The 24,494-nt window shown below is 36.2% G+C and overlaps 1 protein-coding gene across 1 annotated transcript in view; it reads left to right on the plus strand.

Annotated features, from left to right (window-relative positions):
* Nucleotides 1-24,494, plus strand: part of abtb2b (ankyrin repeat and BTB (POZ) domain containing 2b) — a 90,226-nt gene that overhangs the window by 40,981 nt on the left and 24,751 nt on the right. Inside the window, exons 2-3 of the mRNA XM_056451609.1 lie at nucleotides 5,680-5,829; nucleotides 13,174-13,381. Coding sequence (XP_056307584.1) covers nucleotides 5,680-5,829; nucleotides 13,174-13,381 — 358 coding nt within the window. The remainder of the gene's footprint in view (nucleotides 1-5,679; nucleotides 5,830-13,173; nucleotides 13,382-24,494) is intronic.

Below are 24,494 nucleotides of genomic sequence, written 5' to 3' on the forward strand. Positions count from 1 at the left end.
TCCATAAGCAGGTGTGTTTGATTAGAGTTGGAGCTAAACTTTGCAGGACACCGGCCCTCCAGGACCGAGTTTGCCCACCCCTGCCCTAATGGTTCGTTTCCACTGACTGGTACAGTACGGTACGGGTAACCTTTATCAGGGTTGCGTTTCCACTACCAAGGGTATCCTTTTGGTGGGTATGGTTTATGACAGAGTTTCAGTCAATGTCATTCTCGCTCTAATAAATGTCTACAGTAAAGCCATACAGGTCGTTCAGGTATGGTACAGGTATGAGAAGCTCTTCTCACAAAACAGATACTTCAAACATATAAATACTTGTGGATAAATGTTTATTGCTAACTTTTCTATGAACATGATTTGATTATAACTGCAGATCAGTGACGAAATAGCCTACTGTAGCGTCTGAAATTATATAAAATAAATAAATTAAATGCAACATAAATGAACACATACAGACCCTTACAGTCTCCAATATGTTACCAATTACAGAAAAACTGCACACAGAATACTTTAAGTCCTTATTTGAGTTCAAAAACAACACACAACATATAGCCCACGGTCAGAGCAAACCTCTCATCTGTGTTTGTAATCTTCACCAGCACATGTAACCTCTGTTAGAGAGTAATTCTGTCATTTCGAATTCATAATAGTCCAAAAGGCGATGATAAACGTGGCAGTTTGTTCATGATTCAGGTTGCTGAAACAATTTGCTCCTGTGTTTTGTTGGGCTTCTCCTTTTTTTTTCGCGCTTCACTCTCACGTTTGTCCTTTTCTTTTCTGAACGGATCAGACGTCGAAGACACTTCAATAATCACACACACGTTATTATCATCAGCTCAAGAAGTTCGTTATATCAAATATAGACGCGATCGCGAGTTCCCTGGAGAAAGCAAAAACTGCTCGCACTTCGAGACAGCCTCGTATAACAACAACAGGACATGGCAGATTTAATTCTCTTTGGCTTTGTGGCTGTACATCAAGACAACGACATGGTTTGTTTAGCTCGGGTCATCCATGGCTCGTTGTTAAATGCATATAGTATTACGACGTTATGTCTCGGCTGTGTATTTAAAACATGGGGGTTCCATTGTTTTCATTCTGGCTAGCTCCACGAGATCATGACGTATCTCTGTAACCAATCAGCATTCAGCTACGCATGTAGCTCCACCTTTGGTACCCTTTCTCATGTTTGGTACCCTTTCGAAAGGGTGCCAAAAAAGTGGTATGGTACGGTTCGGTACCACTCAGTAGAAAAGGGGCATAAAATTTGACGGACCCAGCTATTTAGGTTATGGTTATGTAGGCTAATAAATACTAAAGACACAAGAATCGGGATATTAAAATAAACAACAAAAATCTCACCTTTCAGAGATCACATACAACTTCACCGAGCATTAAGCTGTGTCTCATTTCAGAGGCTTCGAAGGAGGCAGACTTCAAAGGTGAGTCCTTCAAAGTCCACACAGGTGGAACCAAGCATTTTGAAATGAGACAATCTAGCCTACAGAGGACAGATCTCATCACCTAGCAACCGCAGCCGTGGCTGTTAATAAGGGGTAATATTTTTTTTTTCAAAGTGATTTTAAAACTAACTTTAAGCGATCTGAGGGCAAAAAAAGTTTTACAGACCCTGGGAATATATTTCCTTAGATCCATACGTGTACACAAGATGTAAACGGTCTATAAAATCACTCTTTAGTAAGACATGTCATACTCTTTTTTTTTTTTTTTTGTTAGCATATGTTTAGATATCCAAGTAAAATAAAACCTAATTCATACATTTAATCCAGAGTTTACGTTTAAAAACGTCCTGCCGTTATTAGCGCTCAATGAATCTTGGAACGTTCGAGGCTTCCATCGATTATGTCCTTCATTACCTGGGAAACGAAGGACGCATTTTGAGGCTCCATTTGAAGGAGCCTTCAAATTTCTTTGAAATGAGACAGCCTTCATCGCACTGCGATGACGCAGCACGTTTTGCGTTTCGAATGCATCCTTCGTGGATGCAGCCTCTGAAATGTGACACAGCTATAGTCACGGCACAGCAGTCTCCTTCACGTTTTTGGGTCCCCTTGAAACATTTCCGTTGTGTTCCGTTCTTTTTGTGTTTTGAGAACATACAGCGTGTTTTCGTAATTTATTTGCGTTGTGAGAAAATGCAGTGTGTTTTATTAATTGTTTGCGTTGTGTGAAAATGCCGCGAGTTTTTTAAAAATGTGAATTCATTGTGACTATGCATGTAATTACGGGTGATTTCTTAAATTGCAGCACGTTAAGCTCTCTTGGCCACTGTAGGATTGGGTCTAAGTGTTTGTGTTAAAACTAAAGAATACTTTAGACTTTAGCAACAAACAAGAGCAGTATAAAAACTACTTAAGCAATTTAAATTACCAGAACATCCAATCAAAAATCATTGCAATCACCCATAAGAAACCACAAAGCAAAACCATACAAACCACACCCAGGAACCATCAAGAAGCCACAGCGTTCAGTTGATGTCTTTGAAAGCTTATCTTCTGATTCCATGAAAGAAGTGTATCTGAGGCCACTTTTAATACTGTTAGTGTTAGTCAGCCACCCTGAAGCTGTAAATGGACTGTAATAAACGTAATTCACAGACACCATTAAGAGGGTGCTTACTGTAAACAAACGTTTCACTTTGTGTGCTGGAATTTATGATCCCAATGGCTGTGGCTTGTTTGAAGGGCCATTCCCATAGTACTTTTCTGTTACAACATTACTGTAATAAATACAAACTAACTCTGTTCATGAAAGCTGAAGCCACCCTCATTTGTAAATCTTGAATCTTTCCCCTGTACATAATAAAACTAGAAACCATCTGCTTATCTCGAAACTGGCCCTGTGATTAATATGAAAAGGCATTCTAGGTGGATTATTTTAATTTCTTAAAATGTTGTGGGTTAAGGACATTAAAGGTAAACCAAGTTTAGGGATTAAAATTACTTAAATAAATATATTATAGCTATAAATATATACATAAATGTATAGAGACTTTTAGAGATAAATATATAAACAAGACTTTTGCACAAATCTATTTATTTTAAAAGATAAGGAGCAAGTACAGGGTCATTACTTTTGAGTGAACTATAACTTTAATATACATTTGTAATATATTACGTTTGTATTATATTACATTTGTATTATATTACGTAATATATTACATTTGTAATAAAAAACTAGCATCAAAATAATGCCTTTAACGTTATATCTTTAGCACCAAGCAACAGCTTGAACTTTTTTGTTGGGTCTTTTCTGAACAAATGTGCATCTTTCATCATTTCTAAGAGTTCCTCCTTAGATTTAACGTGTTCTATCTTTCTTTTTCTCTCCTGGTGAATCTCATACTGCCTATTACATTGGCTATATAATATTAGGGTCTGGACTCTGTGGAGGCCATTTCATGACTGTGTTTGTTTCATCAGCTGTTTTTCTCTCCAAATGTGATTTCATTAGCAGTGTGTTTGAGACCTATCTTTACATTTCAGCATTCACATTCCCATCAATTCAGGCAATACTGATAAAAGCTCTGGCAGAAATGCAGATCAAACCAAGACATAAACTCCAGTATTTTTCATTCATTCCTCCATCTTTCGCTAACTGTTTCTTTCATGTCTTACTAGAACCTGCAACTAGATACTGTATTTTGTATTGTTTTTGCTTTGAAATGTAGATATTTGGGCTAGAAAAGTGGGCTCTAACTTGGGCTCTAAGTAAGAATTTTTTTTGCATAAATCATATAAATTCCATATAAGTACAGTGATTAAATACAGTTCTGTAGCTCCTGGTCAACTATAATTCAGACTGGACATTGCAAATCTTTGCAATGTGACTATTGTGGATGTGCATATTGTGAAATCAATGCTGAAACGATATATTGAAGAAAGCTGAAAAGCTGAAGGTTTCCAACATCATTCAGTGTATCTTTTTTTGTGTTCAAAAGAACAGAGAATTCAAACTGGTCTGAAACAAGTCGAGGTTGATCACCCACATCTTGGATGGCCTGAGGGTGAATTAACAGCAAATAGCTCTTACTTTATAGCTTATACTGAACCTGGAATATCTCTTAGAAGTTCACAGATGGGATACAGGTCCGTCTTTCCTGTGAAGATCCATCCATAAATCAGAAAAAGCACTAACAATATTGCTTTGTTGTTGCTCCTCTGGTAGGGTTCCGTGCTTGTTTCCTTTTCCTTGGCAGGACTCTCACCCCTAAAGGCCAAAGCAAAGCCACGACTACAAAGAACCAGTGAGAAGCTTAACTGCACAAGTTTCCTCTTCCTTAATCACTCTGTTTTTTTCTGATCCAAATGGACAGGAAGTCACTGGAGACAGCTCAACCAAATCAACCTATGATAGCTCAGCTATGACTACAAAAAAGAAGACTACAAAAAAGAAGAGGTTAAAAGGAGCTGAGAATGTTATGCAACTCTTTCCGCCATAAATCATTGCCTTAATAAAGCCATCCTGGTCTTACACAATCATTTAATTATGTAGACGGTCAGACTAAAGTGTAGAACTTTATGGAACTTTGAGCTGACTCATTCCAACTCGATTGCAATCAGATTATACTGGAAACATCCTATTAACTCATCGACATTGAATCATTGCGTTGTTCTAGAAAACATCATTGTGGATGTGAGAGGAGATGTTTACAGAGGAAGTGACTGTCCTGACCTTGTGCAAGCTTTGTTATCTAAGACAACACCTTAGAGACAAAAATACACAGGCAGCATGCTCTTCTGGTAAAATTCAGTGGAGATTATTAGTAATGGTGCTTGAATTTATTCATGAAGAGTTTCATAATCCCAGAATTGAATCTAGGGATCTTGGTAATTCTCGAGTTTGCTTACATTCCTTTCTGAAGTATGTACATTTCAGAATTTGTTTGTTTGGAATCATAGTTTTTTGAAAGTTATGCTCAGATTAGAGATCATAATGGCATAATTTTAATCATAATTTTAGATCTGTGGATACTGTATGTGGAAGTGGTTAATACCGAAAAAGCCATTTTGCATTTTACTCTTAAAGATTTGAAAAGAAAGAAAGAAATACAAGCAAAAGATGTTCTGTATGAAGCACCGCATACACAGGAGTTGCTTTCAGACTTTCTGGAGGACTATGTCAGCCTAACCTCATGAGGAAACATAACTACTTTATGTTTTGTCTGTTGAGTGGCTAATTTGTATGAATTCATGAGTTGAGTTATATGAAAATGTATGATTTTTAAAAAGAGGCATGGCACCAAACCACACTCCTAAACCCAACTGTTACTGGAGGATTAGCAAGTCATCCTAAAATGTACAAATAAGATTTTACTAATTCATACGAATTAACCACTAAATAAAAACGTTACGAATTGGCGTGATTTTGTGCTATTTAAAATGACAAACTTGACATGTGTACGCTGAAAAAAAATATTCAATGATGATTCCTTGTATTTACAATTTTTTTTTAAGTTAAGTGATTGTAAATTATTTATTTGGGCTGAATTTAAACAAACAATTTAAGTTGAACAATACTAAATTTAATTTGTTTGTTTAAATTTAACACAAATAAATAGTTTGCAACAATTTTGCAGACATCATTTCTTTTCAGTGTGGTTGACGCTTGACATGATTACAATTTATCTTTACCAAATTTCTTTTTTTTTGTATTCAGGTGTTCTATCACTTCCGGCTCATTTCAGCCCATATACAGAAGGACGTCAGACTGGACTGGAGACAAGAGAAGATGCTTATGCTGAACTGGAGCTGCGGACACTTGAGCAGGCCTTACTGGCTACGTGTGTAGGCAGCATCTCAGAGCTGAGTGAGTATCTAACTTCCTTCCTGTCTGTCTGGTTTTATCTGTAGATACACTATTACAATTATATCAAAATATATGAAATTTAACTTTGCCTATACCCTATTTGCTCTGAAACAAATAACAGAATAATAGGATAAAAATGTCCCAGTAGATATCTCCAAAACATATTGTTTTGCTTCAGAGACAGTGGAAAATCCCAATATAACTGGCTGAGATGGGGCAGTTCTTCTCAACCGAATAACAGGGAGCTTACATCTCTGAAACTGTTAAAACATATAATAGGTTTTATATCAAATAGGCCCTATAAGTAAGGGATAAAATGCATCGAGTTGTTGTCACAGCATAAAGCCAGACAGGGTTATCAGCAGCCCTGACATTTGGATTGGTGTTGTATTGACCTGAAAGGGTTTATTCTACAATAGCAACCACCTGGATCTACTTTATCCTGCTTATTACAAGGGTACTCACAATGATATTTCATGGCAATTTGTAACTTTTTGATTTAGCTGCTAATTAATTCGTACAATTTGCTCATCCTCAAATGACGGTTGGGTTTAGGGGTGGGATTCGGTGCCACGCCTCCTTTTAAAAATCATACATTGTTGTACGACTGAAATTAGCCACTGGGTAGTTGCCACAAAAGGTAAACGTTAGACACAAAACATTGTTCTGAGCCATAGTCACTTATTTAAAGGTCCCATGAAGTGCTTTAAATGTGCATTTTCATTTGACATGTGATGTAATCTCAACCAAAACAGGAAGAGAGGGTGGGTCATATTGTATGAGATGACGTGAATAAAACCATTGATCCATTTAGGCGAAAGTGACAAACTACAAGCTTTGCATCTTTATTTCAGTTTTTTATCTTCTGAATGGGCATTTTGTCACTGATTTGGAGCACACTAAATTATAGAAATCTTAAAAAATAACAATACTGATACTAAAAAATGTTATTTTAATTTCATGAGAACTTTAAGTCTTTATTTAAATGGCAAGCTGACTGAAGCACAAACAGTTAAATAAAGCATACACTAACCTTAAAGTATTATTCAGTCACAAGAAGCCACAGACAAAAAACAGAAAAGCATATAAATATAAATGTGAACGTATTCACTGATAGTCAAGATGAATCAAAGTACCCAAATGATCTTGTGTTATTAGTTTCAGAAGTGAATAAAATACTGTGGAATGTCATGACTGACCAATTAGAATAAAGTATTCCAGAAAGACAATCAGTAAACCACATATTTGAAATTTAAATAACTGAATTCTGACCTAAAACCTCATATAGCTAGATTTCTTTGCATAAATGCAATAGTATTTTTAAGTTTCAGTCCTCTTCAATGACACACACTTTGAAAAATGCTGCAGATGGATGATAAAAATGGTAAATACTGAATAAACTGTTGGGTTAGATATCAACATCATTTTGTTAATATTCATTCATTCATTCATCTTTTCAGCTTAGTCCCTTTACTAATCAGGGGTTGCCACAGCAGAATGAACCGCAAACTTATCCAGCATATGTTTCACGCAGCGGATGCCCTTCCAGCTGCAACCCATCACTGGGAAACACCCATACACTCTCATTCACACACATACACTTCGGCCAATTTAGCTTACCCAATTCATCGGTACCGCATGTCTTTGGACTTGTGGAGGAAACCGGAGCACCCGGAGGAAACCCACGCAAACACTGGGAGAACATGCAAACTCCACACAGAAATGACCAACTGACCCAGCCAAGGCTGAAACTAGTGACCTTCTTGCTGTGAGGTGATCGTGCTACCCACTGCGTCACCGTGATGCTCCATTTTGTTAATATTTAAATATAAAAAAATAAAAGTTTCAGATAAAATTTTGCATGTGTAGGTGATAAAACTATTCGTTATTTCTTTGGTACACATACTCATCCAAAATACCATTCATCATGGTTAACAGGGTCACAGTGCTTATGCTAACACTCTGCAGAATCAGGATTGTAGCAAGTTTCAAATAGGTACACAATTGCTTGGTGTTATCTCTGCAAACACAACATGGAAAAGGAGATAATGTGGGGGCTCTTTATCTTTCCGGCCTGACTACTCTATTATTTTATGCTCTGAATAAACACCACAGCGTTGTTCCCAAAGAAGAGGCATGTTTATTTTCTAAACAGAACGTTCCTGAATGGAAATGGAGAAAAAAAGACAAGGAAGTCTGGAAAAAAATTTTGGTGCCTTTAAGTGCATTGTGTATCTGTTTTTTGGATGATTCCTGAAGGAAGTTAAAAGACTTCTCAAAGGATTCAACCACCTCAACAAGCCTATCCTCTGACTTCATAATGTCTGACTCATCTGCACTGAAAAGAAACTTTTCTGTGGCAACGTGATCCCCTAAATAAAAGCAACATCTGGGGCATTGTGGAAAGTGAAGTAAATGTAATTTAGGTTCATTTTAAAGTGTAAATACAAAGACTACAGTGGCTCATTCAGCAAAAGTCTGACTGATGGTTCATTGTACAATGTTTTAGTTTCCCTCCTCAAATGAGTTTACATTTGAAAATGGGATATTTCCCCTACAGTGAAGGACTTCCTTTGTTGGCATAGGTTGTCTTTTTCTGAGCTGTTTTAGCCGTGTTTACCCATCATGCCACATGCCCAGCAGTGATAGGGTTGGCGGCTCACCATTAGAAGGCATGAATTTCCTACTGCAAATGCCGAACACTTTGCTGCTTGTCTCCCGCAGCACAAGGACACGTTTATGCAGGCCAAATGTTCAGTAAGGCAGTAGCCACTGAATGAAGCAACACAAACTGAATGAAGTCAATGAGAGTTGTCTTTGTCCGCCACTTGTGAGGTTTGCACCACCCGATGAGCTCTCATTTAGGTTTGATCCAGCTGTAAGAAGCAGTGGACAGTGGGGCATCTGTACATCCTCAACTGCCATGGAACCCTAGAATTACATACAGTAGAGCACTATCGAAACACAGCCAGTCTGAGATAGGAAAAACCTGCTGGTTTGTTTCAGTGTGAGTTTGGAGGGATGGTTTAAAGCAGGGGTGCCCAAAGTTTTTCGTATGAAGGGCCAAAAACCAAATATCATTGAGTGTCGTGGGCCGAAGATAAATATACCAAACTATTTTACAATAAAGTTGGCCATGGGTAATTTCCGAATTCATTTCATGATATTTATAAGTAAATAGAGTACATTACTTTAAACTGATTAGCTAATGCAGTATAACGTTTTTAATTATAGCTTATTAAAATAAAAACATAAACAATCACATTTATAACACAGTGGAGTTCAATGCTGAATACACTGGTCAAGCAGAATCTGCCTTTGCCTTGATTTGCTCACCAAAGTCTCTGCATTGTCCTCTGTCCGTCGGGTGACAGTTTGTACATTTAAACTAAATCTAACTAAATCTGAGTTAAACCATTTGAATTGAAACATTTCATTTCAGTTGACTTTTTTGTAGCTTAACACAGGGCTCGAAATTAACCTATTTTTTCTTGGTAGCACCGGTGCTCCTAACTTCAAAAATTTAGGCGCAGCAGACAAAATGTAGTCACACCGACCAAAAATTATGAGCACCGTTACTACACGTTTTATATTAACAGATTCTATTATATATTAACACTCTAATCACAACTAACGCATAAACAAAAATCTGCATGCGCTCACCGGCCCTGCAAGCACTGCTTGACGTGAATGAGATCTGAATTAACAATAATAACTGTGCTGTTCTCACGGGTGTTGTCTGATATTGCACAGATGATATTGACATATAACTTATTATTTGCATACATCATCTTAAAAGCAATAACGGTCTTTTCATGAGCTGCAATATTAGTTTCATCTCAGTGAATGCAAGCTCTTTAGCGATGGTGAACACGGTGACAGTCGCACGACTGACAGCATCGTGATGATTAAATGAAGGGTTAAATAACGTTAGAACATCTCATGCTTAAAATGTGTAGATTCAGTGGCAAACACTGTTACCTGAAAACTTTGCTCCACCGTCTTTACGGTAAATGCTTTAGTCATTTTCATAGCGAACTTTAAACACTGAAGTCTTTTATCCACTCTTCAAAAAGTGTAAATGCTGGATTGACATTCATTACATGATCACTAATCAGATTTGCCATTATTTGTAACTTAAGATGGTTTCTAAAACTAAATCTGTCAGTGTTGTTTTCATTCTCTCATATCCAGGCCTTTACAATTTTACGGCTGTAGCTCCCTGTCATCGGAACTGAGTGATTGACAGCTGATATAAACCAATCCATTCTCCTTCTGTTCTAGCGCAGTGGGCCAATAAGAAGAGCTTGAAGGTGGGGCAGGGATTGCAGGCTTTATTTACTGCAGCAAGTTGACATGTCAACGGTTTTAAACCATTCCTGAGGACTGCATTTGGTGTTTTTAGGTGCCGCACATGTGGTAAACATTTTGCTGTGAAAACTGGTCGCATAACATCAATTTTTTGCACTCATGCAAATGCTCCCAAATATATTTTGAGGTCGCATAGATAAAATTTCGGGTGCATATGCGACCAAAACGGTCGCGATTTCGAGTCCTGTTAACAGCAAAACAAACAAAAGGTTACATAAGCCATCCCCATCATTTTCCCTCTCCTCACAGATCTAGTTTGGGCACCTCTGGTTTACAGGGAAATGTCTTATTTCTGGTTTCCGCTGAATGGTACAGTTCAGTACAGTACACACTGTAAAAAAATATTTGTAAATAAACAGCTTTCCATATTTGGCGATTCATGTTTTTTTCAATTATTTATGCTTTTGAATTGAATTATGGGACCGTGATCTTTCCTCCAAAAGCTTTTGATGTGGAAAAGTGACTAGCTTAGTATGAGAACATACAGACCCTTAAAGTCTCCAAAATGTAACCAATAGCAGAAAAAAATAAACCAAAAACATACATTTAGGCCTTATTTTTGTTCAAAAACAATACATACTGTTTACAATCAGAACGAATCTCTCATTGGTATATGTATTCTCTACCAGCACCTACAGTATAACCTCTTGGCAAAAAGTAATTCTGTTATTCCGTATCCATATAATAGTAAATAATAGTCCAAAAGGCAAATAACGTACTGAAAGAATCATTTGCTCATTTGTTTTTTCACACTTTACTTCAAACCTAATCACGTGTATTATCGTGAACTCAAGTTCATTATTTCAAATATAGACATGAGGCAAGGGCACATGAATAGAACGAGAAATATGTATCATTTGCTTTTTCCTTAGGTTTTTAGACACTCATTAACAACAAAGAATATACAGGAGGTGCTTTTCTTAATTCTTGGCATGTGGTGTTTTGCCACGAGAAGATGACAAGGTTTGTTTAAACTTGGCTCATTCCTGAGCACCATCACTGTATTATTACTGTTTCATGTCTCGGTGGTGTATTAAAGATGGCGCTTTCTTTCTTGTCATTCTGCTAGCTTGTTGCATACGCTGGCGATGGTCATCTGCAATCCAATAGCATTCAGCTTCGAGTCTACCTCCACCCTATTGGTACAGTTTTTTTGTGTTAAGTAGTCGTTGGAAAGGGTAGGATAAATTGGTATGGTATGATTTGCTCTTTTGGTACTTTTGACAATGGAAATAAACAAAATTCACACTATACCATAACAGGCCATTAAAGAGAGCAACCAAACAACCTACAGTTTATTGTAGAAATACTGTATGGTTACCAACATTCATCAGAATATTTTTTTGTACAAAACAGAAGAAACTAATACAGGGTTGGAACAAGAGGAGGTAAATCATGACAGAGGGTTCATTTTTGAACACTATCACCTTAAGACTGCAATATACTGACATACACAATATAACTATTTAAACCACAACATGAATTACCGTGAGCATAATTGCCAGTCCAAGTGAGCTAATCTTAGCCTTTAGGCGTTGGTAACAAAACTCCAAAGTTCCTGATTGCTTTATGAATACTTCTAAGACCCTTTGTTGGGCCTGGCAAAACAAAACAGGGTCCTTATTGCAACACATTTGGCATCTTTCAGATATAACAGAAGACTCTTCCTACCCTCAAACCACTCTGTGGTTTGAAAATGAACCCAAGGGGCTATTATCTCAAATGAAACCTGTTTCCACAACTGGAACACCAGCTCAGAACTTTGCTTTTCAAGTTAGCACAGAATTGATATTGAATGCTGATCAGTGTAGGTTGATTAGTACTTTCAGTATTACCTACCACATGCTGAAATTCCAATTTTTAAGGCTTGTTATTAGTGCAAATTTAGGGATTTAATATATTGTCACAAGCTCCATGAGGAAACCACATCAGCTGTCTATTTAACATTTGCTTTCCACACTAGTTATGAAATCCAATTTGTGGTGTCTGGTTTCAGTTAGTGTCCAGGGTCTCATTAGCTTCTGCTTGGGCTGTAACAATTTGATACATGCATCAATGACAAATACAAAAATATATATATTTTAACAACCTATGAAAATGTAAAAACTTGAAAAAATGAAAACTTTTTGAAACCCCTTTGAAACTATTTTAAAACTATTTACAATTTTCTAATTCAACTATTTTCCAATTCAAAATATTTATAAAATGTGTTTGTATGGTAAATGTTTTAAAACATTAATCTATTTAGGGATTAAATAGGGATTTCTGTGTATTGAAAAACTAACTTTGCAATATTTATAATTTCTGCGATACATATTGAGCATAACTTCACCAGATTAAATAAATAGCTTTATTTGGAAAGAATTGATCATTTGAGATTAATTTGGATGATTCTGTTGGGGAGCTCATCTGCATAAAATATAAGAAACCAATCAAGCATTGATAAAAGCAGTAAAGCAAAGATAAAGTGAAATAAACAGTGCTTTACGTATTTTTTGTGGGGGGGGGGGGGGGGTTGTCTAGGAGTATTCAGGTAATCAAATTTATTAATCAAATCTAAAATAACACTGTATAGTCTTCATCATATATTCATAAATACAATTAATCTTTCTTAAAGTTACAAACATTATAATTTTCTGCTTTACACTGGCTTGAAATGCTTGACAGTCACCGGCCTTAAAAACACATGTAGGTCATAAACTTTTTGGTAACTTTTTTGAATACACTTTGCAATGACTTTGCATAAATGGCATGTTTTATATGTTTTAACTGTGGCTCCTGGTAAACTATAATCCAAACTCAGCATTAGAGATTCTGCGATGGGATTGTGGATGCATACATTGCGATAACGATCCTGAACGATATATTGTGCAGGCCTAAATTTATTACTAATATAAATCAACTTGAATTGACTTGATTCTCATTCCATTCTAATGCAGTTGCTGATTTACCTCAATTATTGTTCTTATTAAGGTGACCTGGTGTCACGGGCCATGCATCATATGCAGCGCCTCAGTTCTGTCCGTCATGGGCTCAGTCCAGCTCGTCATGCCCGCCAGCAACCAGTTTCCTGGTCTCCAGATGCCCTCCACACTCTTTACTACTTCCTACGATGCCCTCAGATGGAGTCCATGGAAAACCCTAACCTGGATCCACCCAGGATGGCCCTAAGCAAAGAACGGTAAGCCTCATTACTGTTCACTTGCCAATTGCTAATCTCCAATTCACACAATGGGTGCTGAGCTAATTATCACCCCCAGACCCCTAATGCTCCATTGGAATTTAAGTATACACTATTAAATCCACCGGCCTCAAGGCACTTTAAAGCTTTTAATTATATAGTAGAAATGTTCGCAGCTCCTCAGACCCCCGTTCCAGCTGCTGTATCTGAAAGTTCATCATAATTAGCTCTCAAACAGAGGTTTGACTGGGTCATTAGCTGTTGAGGATTGTTTTACGAATGTCTCAAGGGCAATACCTGCTTGCTAAATGTAAATAAAAAGGTTTATGTTATGCATGGTTCATTTACAGATACACTGTAAATATTGGTTTTGCTCTGAGGTACTTTTGGAAGGATACCTATTAGAGGAAGTTACTGTAATTGCTAAAGTAAAAGGTCACAGCTTTGCTAGCTACAGGCAAGCTACAAAAATAGCTACAGTTAGGACGATAAACACTGTTTTCAGTAAATTAAATTTTCATTATATTCAGTTTTTTTATTATTGTACATGTTTTTTGTAGTTGTTTATATCTGATTTTGAATTGTAATATGGCACCTTGATTTTTCCTCTGGCAACTTTTGAAGTGTACTTTTTCTGTTATTGTCAACAAATTGACTTTTTTATTGACTATAAATTGACTATTTTACTTATTTTATATAGTATTGTTCAAACTACTAAAAAATATCAATAAAAGTATTTTTTTTAAGTTTCAAGTTGTTTTTTACATTTTTTTTTACATTCAACACCCCAGAGCAGAGATCAAGTTCCCATAATGCAATTATAAACTTTTTGAATTACAAAATACAAAAAAAAACTGTTGATTAAATGATTTTTTTCAGTTCACTGCTTCAACACCCTTCGCTAACCTGATTTCACCAAGTAGGACATGTTCCTGGATTAACATCTATGTTGATCCTGGAACAACATTCCAATCAGCCAATCAGGATTAAGGCATATGTTTACAGTTTATGTTAAGTTTAGGCTTACGGCTAGGTTTACGCTCTTCTTCACCACTGTTATACAACTATTATTCCCTTCTGATTTTTGGAATAATTTATGGTTGGGTTTAGGGGAAAGGAATATGTATGGATTACATTTTCAAAAAAAAGTTATTTTCCAGGATTAACATGGATGTTAATCCAGGATTGCATCATAAGTTATCTATCTAAGTTGGGTATACATATTAGCAATGTACCATGCAGCATTGCTCTTTTGGCTACATTCTTAGCTAATGTTCTTGTTTGTGAGCAACACTCCTTTTATGATAAATGGTTGTCACAGTAATCTAAAGGCCATCTTGCTGAATACAAAATCCAAGTTAATCCAGTCTTTTGTAGATGTTTGTGCACATCATGATTTTGCCAAGTACGATACAACCCTGGATTAACATCTATGTTGATCCTGGAACAGCCTTTTTGTTGGAAAATGTAATCCATACCTATTCCCTACCCCTAAACCCAACCATAACTGTAAATTATTCCCAAAATCAGAGGGAAATAATGGTTGGATAACAATCATGTGGAAGTGCATAAATCTAACCGAAAGCCTAAATTTAACATAAACGGTAAACGTATCCCTTTATTCTGATCGGCTGATTGGATTGTTGTTCCAGGATTAACATAGATTTGAATCAAGTAACGTCCTACTGGGTAAAATCAGTTTGGTGAGATGTTTGTTTCCTACTTTAGTGTTTGTCTACGTGTTGCAGTTGTGTGTATAGTATACATATGTAAGCAATTAGCAGGTTAGGACAAACCTTGATGGAACACTTATGTAAGACTTTCAACTAGCAAACAACAGTGGAGCCTTACTTCCAAATCAAGAATCTTAAAGATCACTCCAGAAAAGGTTTCCAGCAATATTGGAGCACTTGTGTACGTGGAAGCCAGGGAGCAGAATGGGATACAGGTGGTGCTTCATTCCTGGCGATAATTACGGTAAAGGGCTCAGTTGTTATTTAAAGTCACGTTGTTGTCTCCTCAACGTGACTTCTATTGAAAAGTCTATAAAACCTTTGCTTGAAATGAAACCACAATGGTGCACAGGCATACTGTGTGGTCTTAACATAGACCTGTAAACGAAAAGGGGGCCTTCTGGATACAACAAAGTCTGGATATGTGAGCTAGATGTTGGTAATAGGAAGTGTTGATTTATGATGGCTGAAGATGGCCTGTGTATCTCCTGCTGAGTGGGTGGAGAGAGAGGGAGGAAAGGGTCAAAAAGGTGAACAGGAGTGCTGGGTGGTAAGTGGTTGCACATCAAGGAGTCACTGTAAGATGAGAGCTGTAAGACAAGACCATATCAGCTCTGCTGTACAGAACAGGTTCCATTATTGCAAAGCTAAACTTCTTCTATATATCGGTGGATGGAAAGTCAGTAAGTGAAGTGTGCATACTAAACAAGACCATATCAGCTCTGCTGTACAGAACAGGTTTGATTATTGCAAAGCTAAACTACTTCTATATATATCGGTGGATGGAAAGTCAGTAAGTCAAGTGTGCATACTAAACAATAACATATAGTACATAGAGTTGAGGGGACTCCTATGAAATGTTAACCCTTTTAAAGGGCATTTATGAAGCAAAATCTACTTTTGGAAGCTGTTTGAACAGAAATGTGTATAGATATAGTGTGTCCACAGTCATATTGGAGTCATTTAAACACAACAAGTCTCTGTTTAAAATTTCCTGATGTTAAAATCGGATCGAAATCCCAGCTATTTTGAGGCCCACCCAACTGTGACTTTGTAATGCAGTTTTCCCTGCCCACCAACATTGATGGACAGGTGCATATTACCATGTCTCAGTATTAACGCATAAAATCATGTACACGAGACAGGATTTGCAAAGAGACTTTGATTAAAAGATCTGTTCCAACTCTCTCTGATCAAACTCAAAAGCAGTAAGTGGCAGACTTTGTATTTTTATAGCATTTTGAACTGCGGCAGTCCCTCGTAATTTGCTCGAGTTACGTTTTAAAAATAACCCACAATTGGTGAAATCGGTGAAGTAGTCAGCTTTATTTTTTATAATTATTATAAATGGTTTTAGGCTGTAAAACCCCTCACTACACATGTTATACACTTTTCTTGTGGCCCATGTCCATTGAGAGGTACAGTACGGTACGGTGCGGATCGGTACGGGTCACCTTTATCAAGCTTGCGTTTCCACTGCCAAAAGGGTACCCTTTTGGTGGGCGTGGTGTACGACAGAAAGTTTTAGACCAAAAGGTGATGATAATAGTTAAACATGGCAGTTTGTTCATGTTTTAGGTTGCAGAAGCATCAATTGCTGCTGTTTTTTACAGCTTTTCCTTTGTTTTTTCGCGCTTCACTCTCGCGTTTGTCTCTTTCTGAAAGGATTGGATTTCAGAGCGCTTCAATGATCACAAGCATGTTATTAATATGAGCTCAAAAAGTTCGTTATTTCAAATGTAGATACACGGCGAGCTCTCTGGAGAAAGTGAAACCACTTGCACTTTTAGACAGGCTCGTAAATAACAACAGGACACAGCAGAATTTGTTCTGCTTTGTGGCTGTTTCTCAAGAGGACGACAAGTTTTGTTTGAGCTCGGGTCGACCATGGCTTGTTATTATAAGTATATATTACTACGATGTAATGTCTCGGCTGTGTTTTTAAAAATGGCGCTTTCTTTGTTTTCATTCTCCTGAAATATCTAAAAATACAATAAAAATTTAACAGGAGGGCCAATACTTGTATATACAAAAAGATGCTCTTAGGCATTGTTGTTCTTCAAATAAATATTCATATAATAATTCTAGAACTAGAAACTGCATTAGAGTTATTGCAAACATATTAATTTAGATATTGCAAGAGGTTATAGTTAATATCTACCTGGTATATTTACCCATTCATTAATTTTCCTTCGGCTTAGTCTCTATTTCAGCAGAAATGAATTAACTGCCAACTATTCCAGCATATGTTTATGCCACGGAAGCCCTTCCAGCTGCAACCCAGCATTGGGAAACACCCATACACACTCATACACATGCACTCATACACTATGGAAAATTTTGTTTACCCAAATCACCTATAGGCCATGCCTTTGGACTATGGGGGAAACCGGAGCACCTGGAGAAAACACACGCAAACATGCAAAATCCACACATAGATGTTAACTAGCCCAGCCGAGGCTCGAACCAGTGACCTTCATGCTGTGAGGCGACAGTGCTAACCAATGACCAACCCTATTTACCCAAATATTTCAAGAAAAACAGTAATAAATAAAACTATTTTGAAAAAAATAAAATGAAAAAAATAAATGTTAGAGCATTAATTAATCTAGGCAAGTTAGGCAAGTTTATTTATATAGCACATTTCATACACAGTGGCAATTCAAAGTGCTTTACATAAACAGGAATAAAAGAAACAATTATAAGAGAAATAAAAACAAACATAAAAATGGTAAGAATAGAAATAAAATAAAGTAAATAAAGTAAAGTAAAATCTACATGCAGTTATTCCGTGAAGTAAGATGTTGTGAAACTGCTGCTTATATAACATACATTAAACAGTCGCTTATCAGTATAAAAAGACCATTTGATAAAATCTCAAAGGTGGGCTAAGAGGTTTTTTACTATGTACACATGATTTTGGATTCAATCAAATATATATAATAATGCACCCATTTAAAGTAATGCTGAGATTAATCATCATCTACTGCCATCTACTGCCAATAGTGAACTCTTAATCACTGTTACACATCTCTGGTGTAATCTAGTCATGTTTGAGGCTTTAACACGTGCGTAAAAGCCTGAGCATGCTATGGTCTGCCAAATTAGCCCAAAGTGCTATACCGTTTCCACAAGCCCTGATTAGCCAAGCTTTGATGTAAGCTGAAACTGAGATTGGATTTCGGGTCGAAGGCCATAGGTTGAACTTGAGCCCTTGAATCAGAAGCACGGGTCATTGTTGAGGTGCGACCCAGGGGCCAAAGGAACAAGAGACAGAAGGACACAGAAAGACGTTTGTTTTACACTAGCAAAACACTTTGACAAGAGAACAAAGCCAAGGTTGTAAAAATGTCGAGGAGCTTAAATTTCATGCTGGTTTTGTTTTCCATTCATAAAAGAGAGAAGGTCAGAGGAGTGGACTGTGTGTCAGAAGTTAAAGCTTGAGTAAATGTGTCTGGAATTGTGGCTGATACTTGTAGTACTAGCATTCTATGTGTCTCTTATTTGTTGTTTCATGAAGGAAAATAGCTTGCAGGCATAGTTGTGTGTTTGGATTTGACTGCTGTACATATACAGTAGCTGTTAAATAGCTGCCAGAAGTGCCAGCATCATACAAATGGATGGTCTTCCTCAGATGATTTAAATGAGTGGATATTAAATACAAAGAAATATAACTTAATTAAATTTTAAAAAAATGTATTCATCAGTAATACTTCATATGAAAGGGGTGTTCATAAGGTTATATGAAATTGTTGTAATAATGATAGAAAAATTCATGAATAATAATGAGCTTTTAATGCAGAGCATTTATTCGCTCAGTTATGTCATATTAAATTCAAAAGGAGACTTTGTTTGAGATATCCTTTTTAGGACAACTTGACATAACCAAATACATCATAACTTGTCTTTATCTTTGTCATGACAACTTGACATTACCAAAACAACAAAACTTGTCATAAATATGGCATAAACATGATTGAAAGAATAGCATTATAATTGGGTAACACATTTTAGAAAAGCATCATTAATATTTTATTGACCTCAACTAGAGTAGTTCAAATTGAATTTATCATTAAAATGTCATTGAATATTACAGTTTTTCTCAGTGGCTTTGGTGCATATCTCACAACACTATTTACATTTGCACAACAGTCAATGCATTTCTCAAAACAATTAGTCATTTGTGCACATTATAGTAGCAGTTTCTCATTTCTTCCAACAAATTGCAAATGCTTTTGGACATGCATCAACTGCTTTCATACAACTCTCTGCTGTTTTATAACATTATCATTTGGTTATGTCATGACAGTCAAAATTAACTACACTAAACAACTAAACTTGTGAATGTTGAATAGTCATTTCATATAAAACTAATAGTCATTTCATTACATAAGTCATTATATACAAAAATGTTGAACTAGTTGTCAAAATCTGTCAAGCAAATTTTATAAACATGTTTTTTTTTCCTGAAAATGTCTTCTAAATGGAACGATTTCATGAATGATTTACAGACCTATGTATGTTGTAGGTTAAGTTTCAATAATTTTTACAGTTGTGCACAGCTCTTCCCAAATGAAGTTTATGTTTGTTGTATTTATTCTTTTGCACAATGCTGTGAATAAAGTAGAAATGCAAAGAGCAAATGCAATAAAAATGTGAAACATATATATTCAGTGTCTTGTACTCAGATACCTTACTAAATGCAGTCATTTCTAACTTTTTTGTAGTTTTCAAATGGCTGTGCAAATAGTATATAGTGCTGTCTTGAGCAGTTTCAGGACGTGTCTTTTTTGCATTGATAAAAATATACAGAAAAAACTGTCATAATGAAAACATGACCAAGCCATTTGACTATCTTGTTCATAAACAATGGTGTCAGGACTTTTCATCTTGATGACACTGACACTTTCATTGACATGAATACTTGCTTTTGAGGAATGAGCTATCCATTTTGAGCAAGTGACATGCTTTTGCAGGTTATCAACTAGGTTTTGCAGTGTGTATTATTTGTTTTGAGAAATGCATTAACTGTTGTGCAAATGTAAATAGTACTGAGAAATGCACCAAAGCCACTGAGAAAAACTGTAATGACGTTGTCATAAAATTATTTGATAAAAAATATTTGACACATTTATTCATTCATTCAGTTTCTTTTCAGCTTAGTCCCTTTATTAATTATTTCGCCACAACAGAATGAACCACCAACTTATCCAGCAAATGTTTTACGCAGCGGATGCCCTTCCAGCTGCAACCCAACACTGGGAAACACCCATATGTTCAATCGTGCTACCCACTGCGCCACCGTGACACCCTTGACATATTTAATAAAAAAAATTAATGACATTTTAATTTTGTTCCACTGAAAGAAGTGATGAAAAAGATTCATGACACAGTTATAATGACCTCATGACAATCATGTTTATGACAGATTTATGACAAGTTTTTTGGTCTTGGTAATGCTTGTTTTGACAGGTTATGTTGTATTTGGTCATAACAAAGACACCTCAAAAAATGTCACCAATGCAATTAAAATGACATAACTGAACTAATGCCACTTAATGACAGTAGTCATAAGCATGCATAAAATCTCATTCATATTCATGATGCATGTCATTTGTCATGACAGTCCACCACTCCAATCCAGCACGGCAACAAATAATTTGCTCTATATCAAATAGGCCCTAAATCACAAAGCCAGACAGGGTTATCTGCAGCTCGACATTAAGACTGCATTTACACTGCAGATCTTGATGGTCAATTCCGATTTTGTGACTGTATCCGATTTTTTTGATGCCTGCTCAGATCATCTTTTAAAAGTTACTTGTATCCAATTGTCTGTATTTACATAGCACACGACAAAGACGACAAGGACGGGGGAAAAAAAGCGGGCGCTGACTAACAGCTGATAATTAAAGAGTACTCTTTTCTCTATTCTTGTATGTAATCTGTTCGCAGCTTTTGACAAGCCGTTTTACCAGGGCCGGAGTGGGACTCCTTTTCACCCCAGGAGTTTTAAGCCCACTTCAGTTCACGACTGACTATATAAAAATATGGTCATTTTCAATTCAGTTTCTAATGACACTATCTCTTCTTTTTCAAGGAAACAGCTGCTTTAGAACTTCAAATGTTTTTCATAAATATGAGAACATTAAAGGGTAGCTAAATCTTTAACACTATTCTTTAAAACATCACAATGTGCTTTCCTGCAATATGTGATTATATCCAGTACTTTGTAACAATGGTCACACAAAAAAATAAAATAAAATATGTACACCTACATAAGTAACCCAAACAGTAATATATGTCTCAACACTAAAAGTGAAGAAAAAAACAAAAAATAAATTACTTAGGTGAGGTTCAAACTCCAATAAACGGCGTCGTAACGCAACATGCTGACCACTGGACCACAATGGCGCTGTTATGCCAGTGCATGTGGAAGAAAAAAGTATTGTCATCTGCAAAACTTCTTTAACCACATTATTACTTTCTATTGATGGCTTAATCTTTTTGTCCCCTTTTTAGATTTCTGATCAAATTATGTCAGATTTGTAAATGTAGTGAATCATCTAATTATCATTAAGCAGGTGTAATATTCATTAATGTTAATTAATGTTAATGAGGTGCCACTGTTTGGGGTCGAATGATAGTTACTTCATCATTAACCTGAAGTCTGCATTTTGCTCACGGGGCTGCAAGAAAATAGAGCGGAGCTGCGTAAAATAATAAATAAAAAGAATGAGGCTTTGGTCAAATTAATAAATAAATGAATGAAAAAAGTGCGACTGCTGAGAGTGCAAGCAGCTAGGGACACCGGCCCTCGTGCCCAAAAACAGACCGGCCCACCGGGAATTCTCCCGGTCCTCCCGATTAGCCAATCCGGGCCTGTGTTTTACTGTAGTTTATGACAGAAAGGTTCTCATTTGTCCATCTTAATGTAGTGTCCATGGCGTGATTCGTGCACGTGATATATGCACTAGTTTTATATTCGTTTATATTGGTTACATTGCGGACATTGCACTCTCTTGCTTTCTCGTAAACATGCTTAAATACATGTGCTATTTGACAATATAAAAGCTGTTTAAGTCATCGAGTATGAGATTTAAGGTTTGGGACTCTGCTAAAGTCTGTTCTGAAACGAAAGTGTCAGACTTGACGTCATTCGCTACGGTTTTTAATTATGCACGACTTGCAGTGACAGGTGAAAATCCGATCTACCTGCTTACACTGCAGACACGAGAACACAGATCTGATTCATATTGGATAAATTTCCACATATGAACAAGGTCTTAATCTGATTTGAGTAAATCGGAATCCATGTGATTTGTTCCTGCTTACACGTACGTGGGCCATATCAGATCTGTGCCACATGGGAGAAAAAAATTGGAATGAGTCACTTGAACAGTGCAGTGTAAATGCGGCCTAAGTGGATCGGTGTTGTATTAGGTTGAAGGGCTTTATTCTGCTATAACCACCACCTGGATCTACGTTATCCTGCTTATTACAAGGGTACTCACAATGCTATCTCATGGCAATTCATATATAGTGGTTAAATTGTATGAATTTGTACGATCTCATTCGTACATTTTAGTACAATTTGCTCAACCCACAATGACAGTTGGGTTTAGGGGTGGGGTTTTAAGTCATGCCCCCTATTAAAAGTGTACAATTTTGCACAGCTAAACTGTATGGATTTGTACAAATAAGCTACTAAACTGACAAATTTCCTCATGATATCAGGCTAGAGAGTGTTATGAACACCCCTTCAAGTAAAGTGTTACCAAATAATTTAGTGGTCTTGATGACTAAATCTTATCCAGTACATATGTATATAATAAATATATGAAATGTATGAAAAAATGCCATAAACATTTCCTGTGTGAGTCATTAGTATACTGGCTGATCTATTTTCCCCACACAAAAACACACTTGCAGATATGCAATCAAATCCTTGTATGCACTTACAGATATCAACTCCCCCAACACTGTCAACCCCCTCTTTTGACCAACTAAAGTAAACACACTTAGCACGCTGCAATCTATTAGTCTTAACAGCAGTTTTAAGAGCCTTAGCATTTGGAAAATCCCCTTGATCAATACAGTAGGCAACTGAAATTGCTTCTCTAAACTATTTTGGTGAATGTAAGTGGTTAAGCATGCTCCTTTCTGCCTCTTCCCTCACTTTCCCATGACAATCTTTCCTTATGCTTGGATTCTACAACCACAAGTCAAACAAATGTTACTAAACCTCATCTTTCTGGCTCTAGGTGTTACTCGGCTCCTGGCTTGCAAATAAACCACGCTTTAAGTTTTATCTTTGGTTTTGTTCTGACAGGCAGATAAAATCAGATATTTTGGCATGTCCTACCCAAATCCATTGTTTGCAGAAAAAAATGAATGACTTTTTTTTTCAGTTTATACCACAGCGACCAATGTGAATAAATGCCTGGAAAGATACAGTTAAGCAAATGCTAATATTTAGCCAAATAACTTCCCACGTGATTTTTAAATCGAACCATTTTTATGAATAATATCTTTTCTTGTTATCAAGGTTATTATCGTTTTGAATTTTGAAATTAGTTTTTATTAGGATACTATTAAACTTCAGTTTAGTTTTAGCTTATTTCATTAATGGTTTTGTTAGTTTTAGTTTAGTTTTTATTTTGTAAACACATTGAGTTTTTTTATATATTTAGCTTGAGTTTAAGTAATAAAACAGAGTTAACAGAACACTTTCAGTGTCGGCCGGAGCAAAGTTTAGTGTTTGCACAGCATACATTAACTCTTGTGCAAACCTCTTAGTAATAAACATAAACTAAATGTTTGAAGAAATATAAATGCAACAAATAAAAGTAAAAATTATAATTAATTCAGACCAACTTTTATATTAAATAAATTGATTGTGATTGAAAGCTATTGACTGATGTATTTGGCTGTAAAACACTATCTACAGGTATTTCTCTTAACAGCTACTAAGATTTTTCAATGATAACGCAGGACAATTCATATTCCATCATTCATATGGATTTGTATGATGTCATTTGAACAAATTAGTATGAGTTGATCATCACCCAATGACGGTTTGGTTTAGAGGTGGGGTTTGAGGCCACACCTTCTTTTAAAAATTATACATTTTCATACAACTGAACTCATATGAATTCGTACATATTAGCCAATAAACTGACAATATGTAAATAGTTACGTTTCCTTGTGAGGACAGGCTGGATTTTCCACCACTAAATAAGTGCTTAGGAATTCTGAAAACTATTGTTTATTTTACCTAATTATTGTTCAGTTTTTCAGAGACTGTTGTTAGTTTCGTTTAGCATTAGTTTTTCATTAATTGTGATTTTTTTATTTATTTTAGTTAATGAAAATGTTTC

Source organism: Danio aesculapii, chromosome 25 (assembly GCF_903798145.1).
Source record: "Danio aesculapii chromosome 25, fDanAes4.1, whole genome shotgun sequence".
Taxonomy (NCBI): Eukaryota; Metazoa; Chordata; class Actinopteri; order Cypriniformes; family Danionidae; genus Danio; species Danio aesculapii.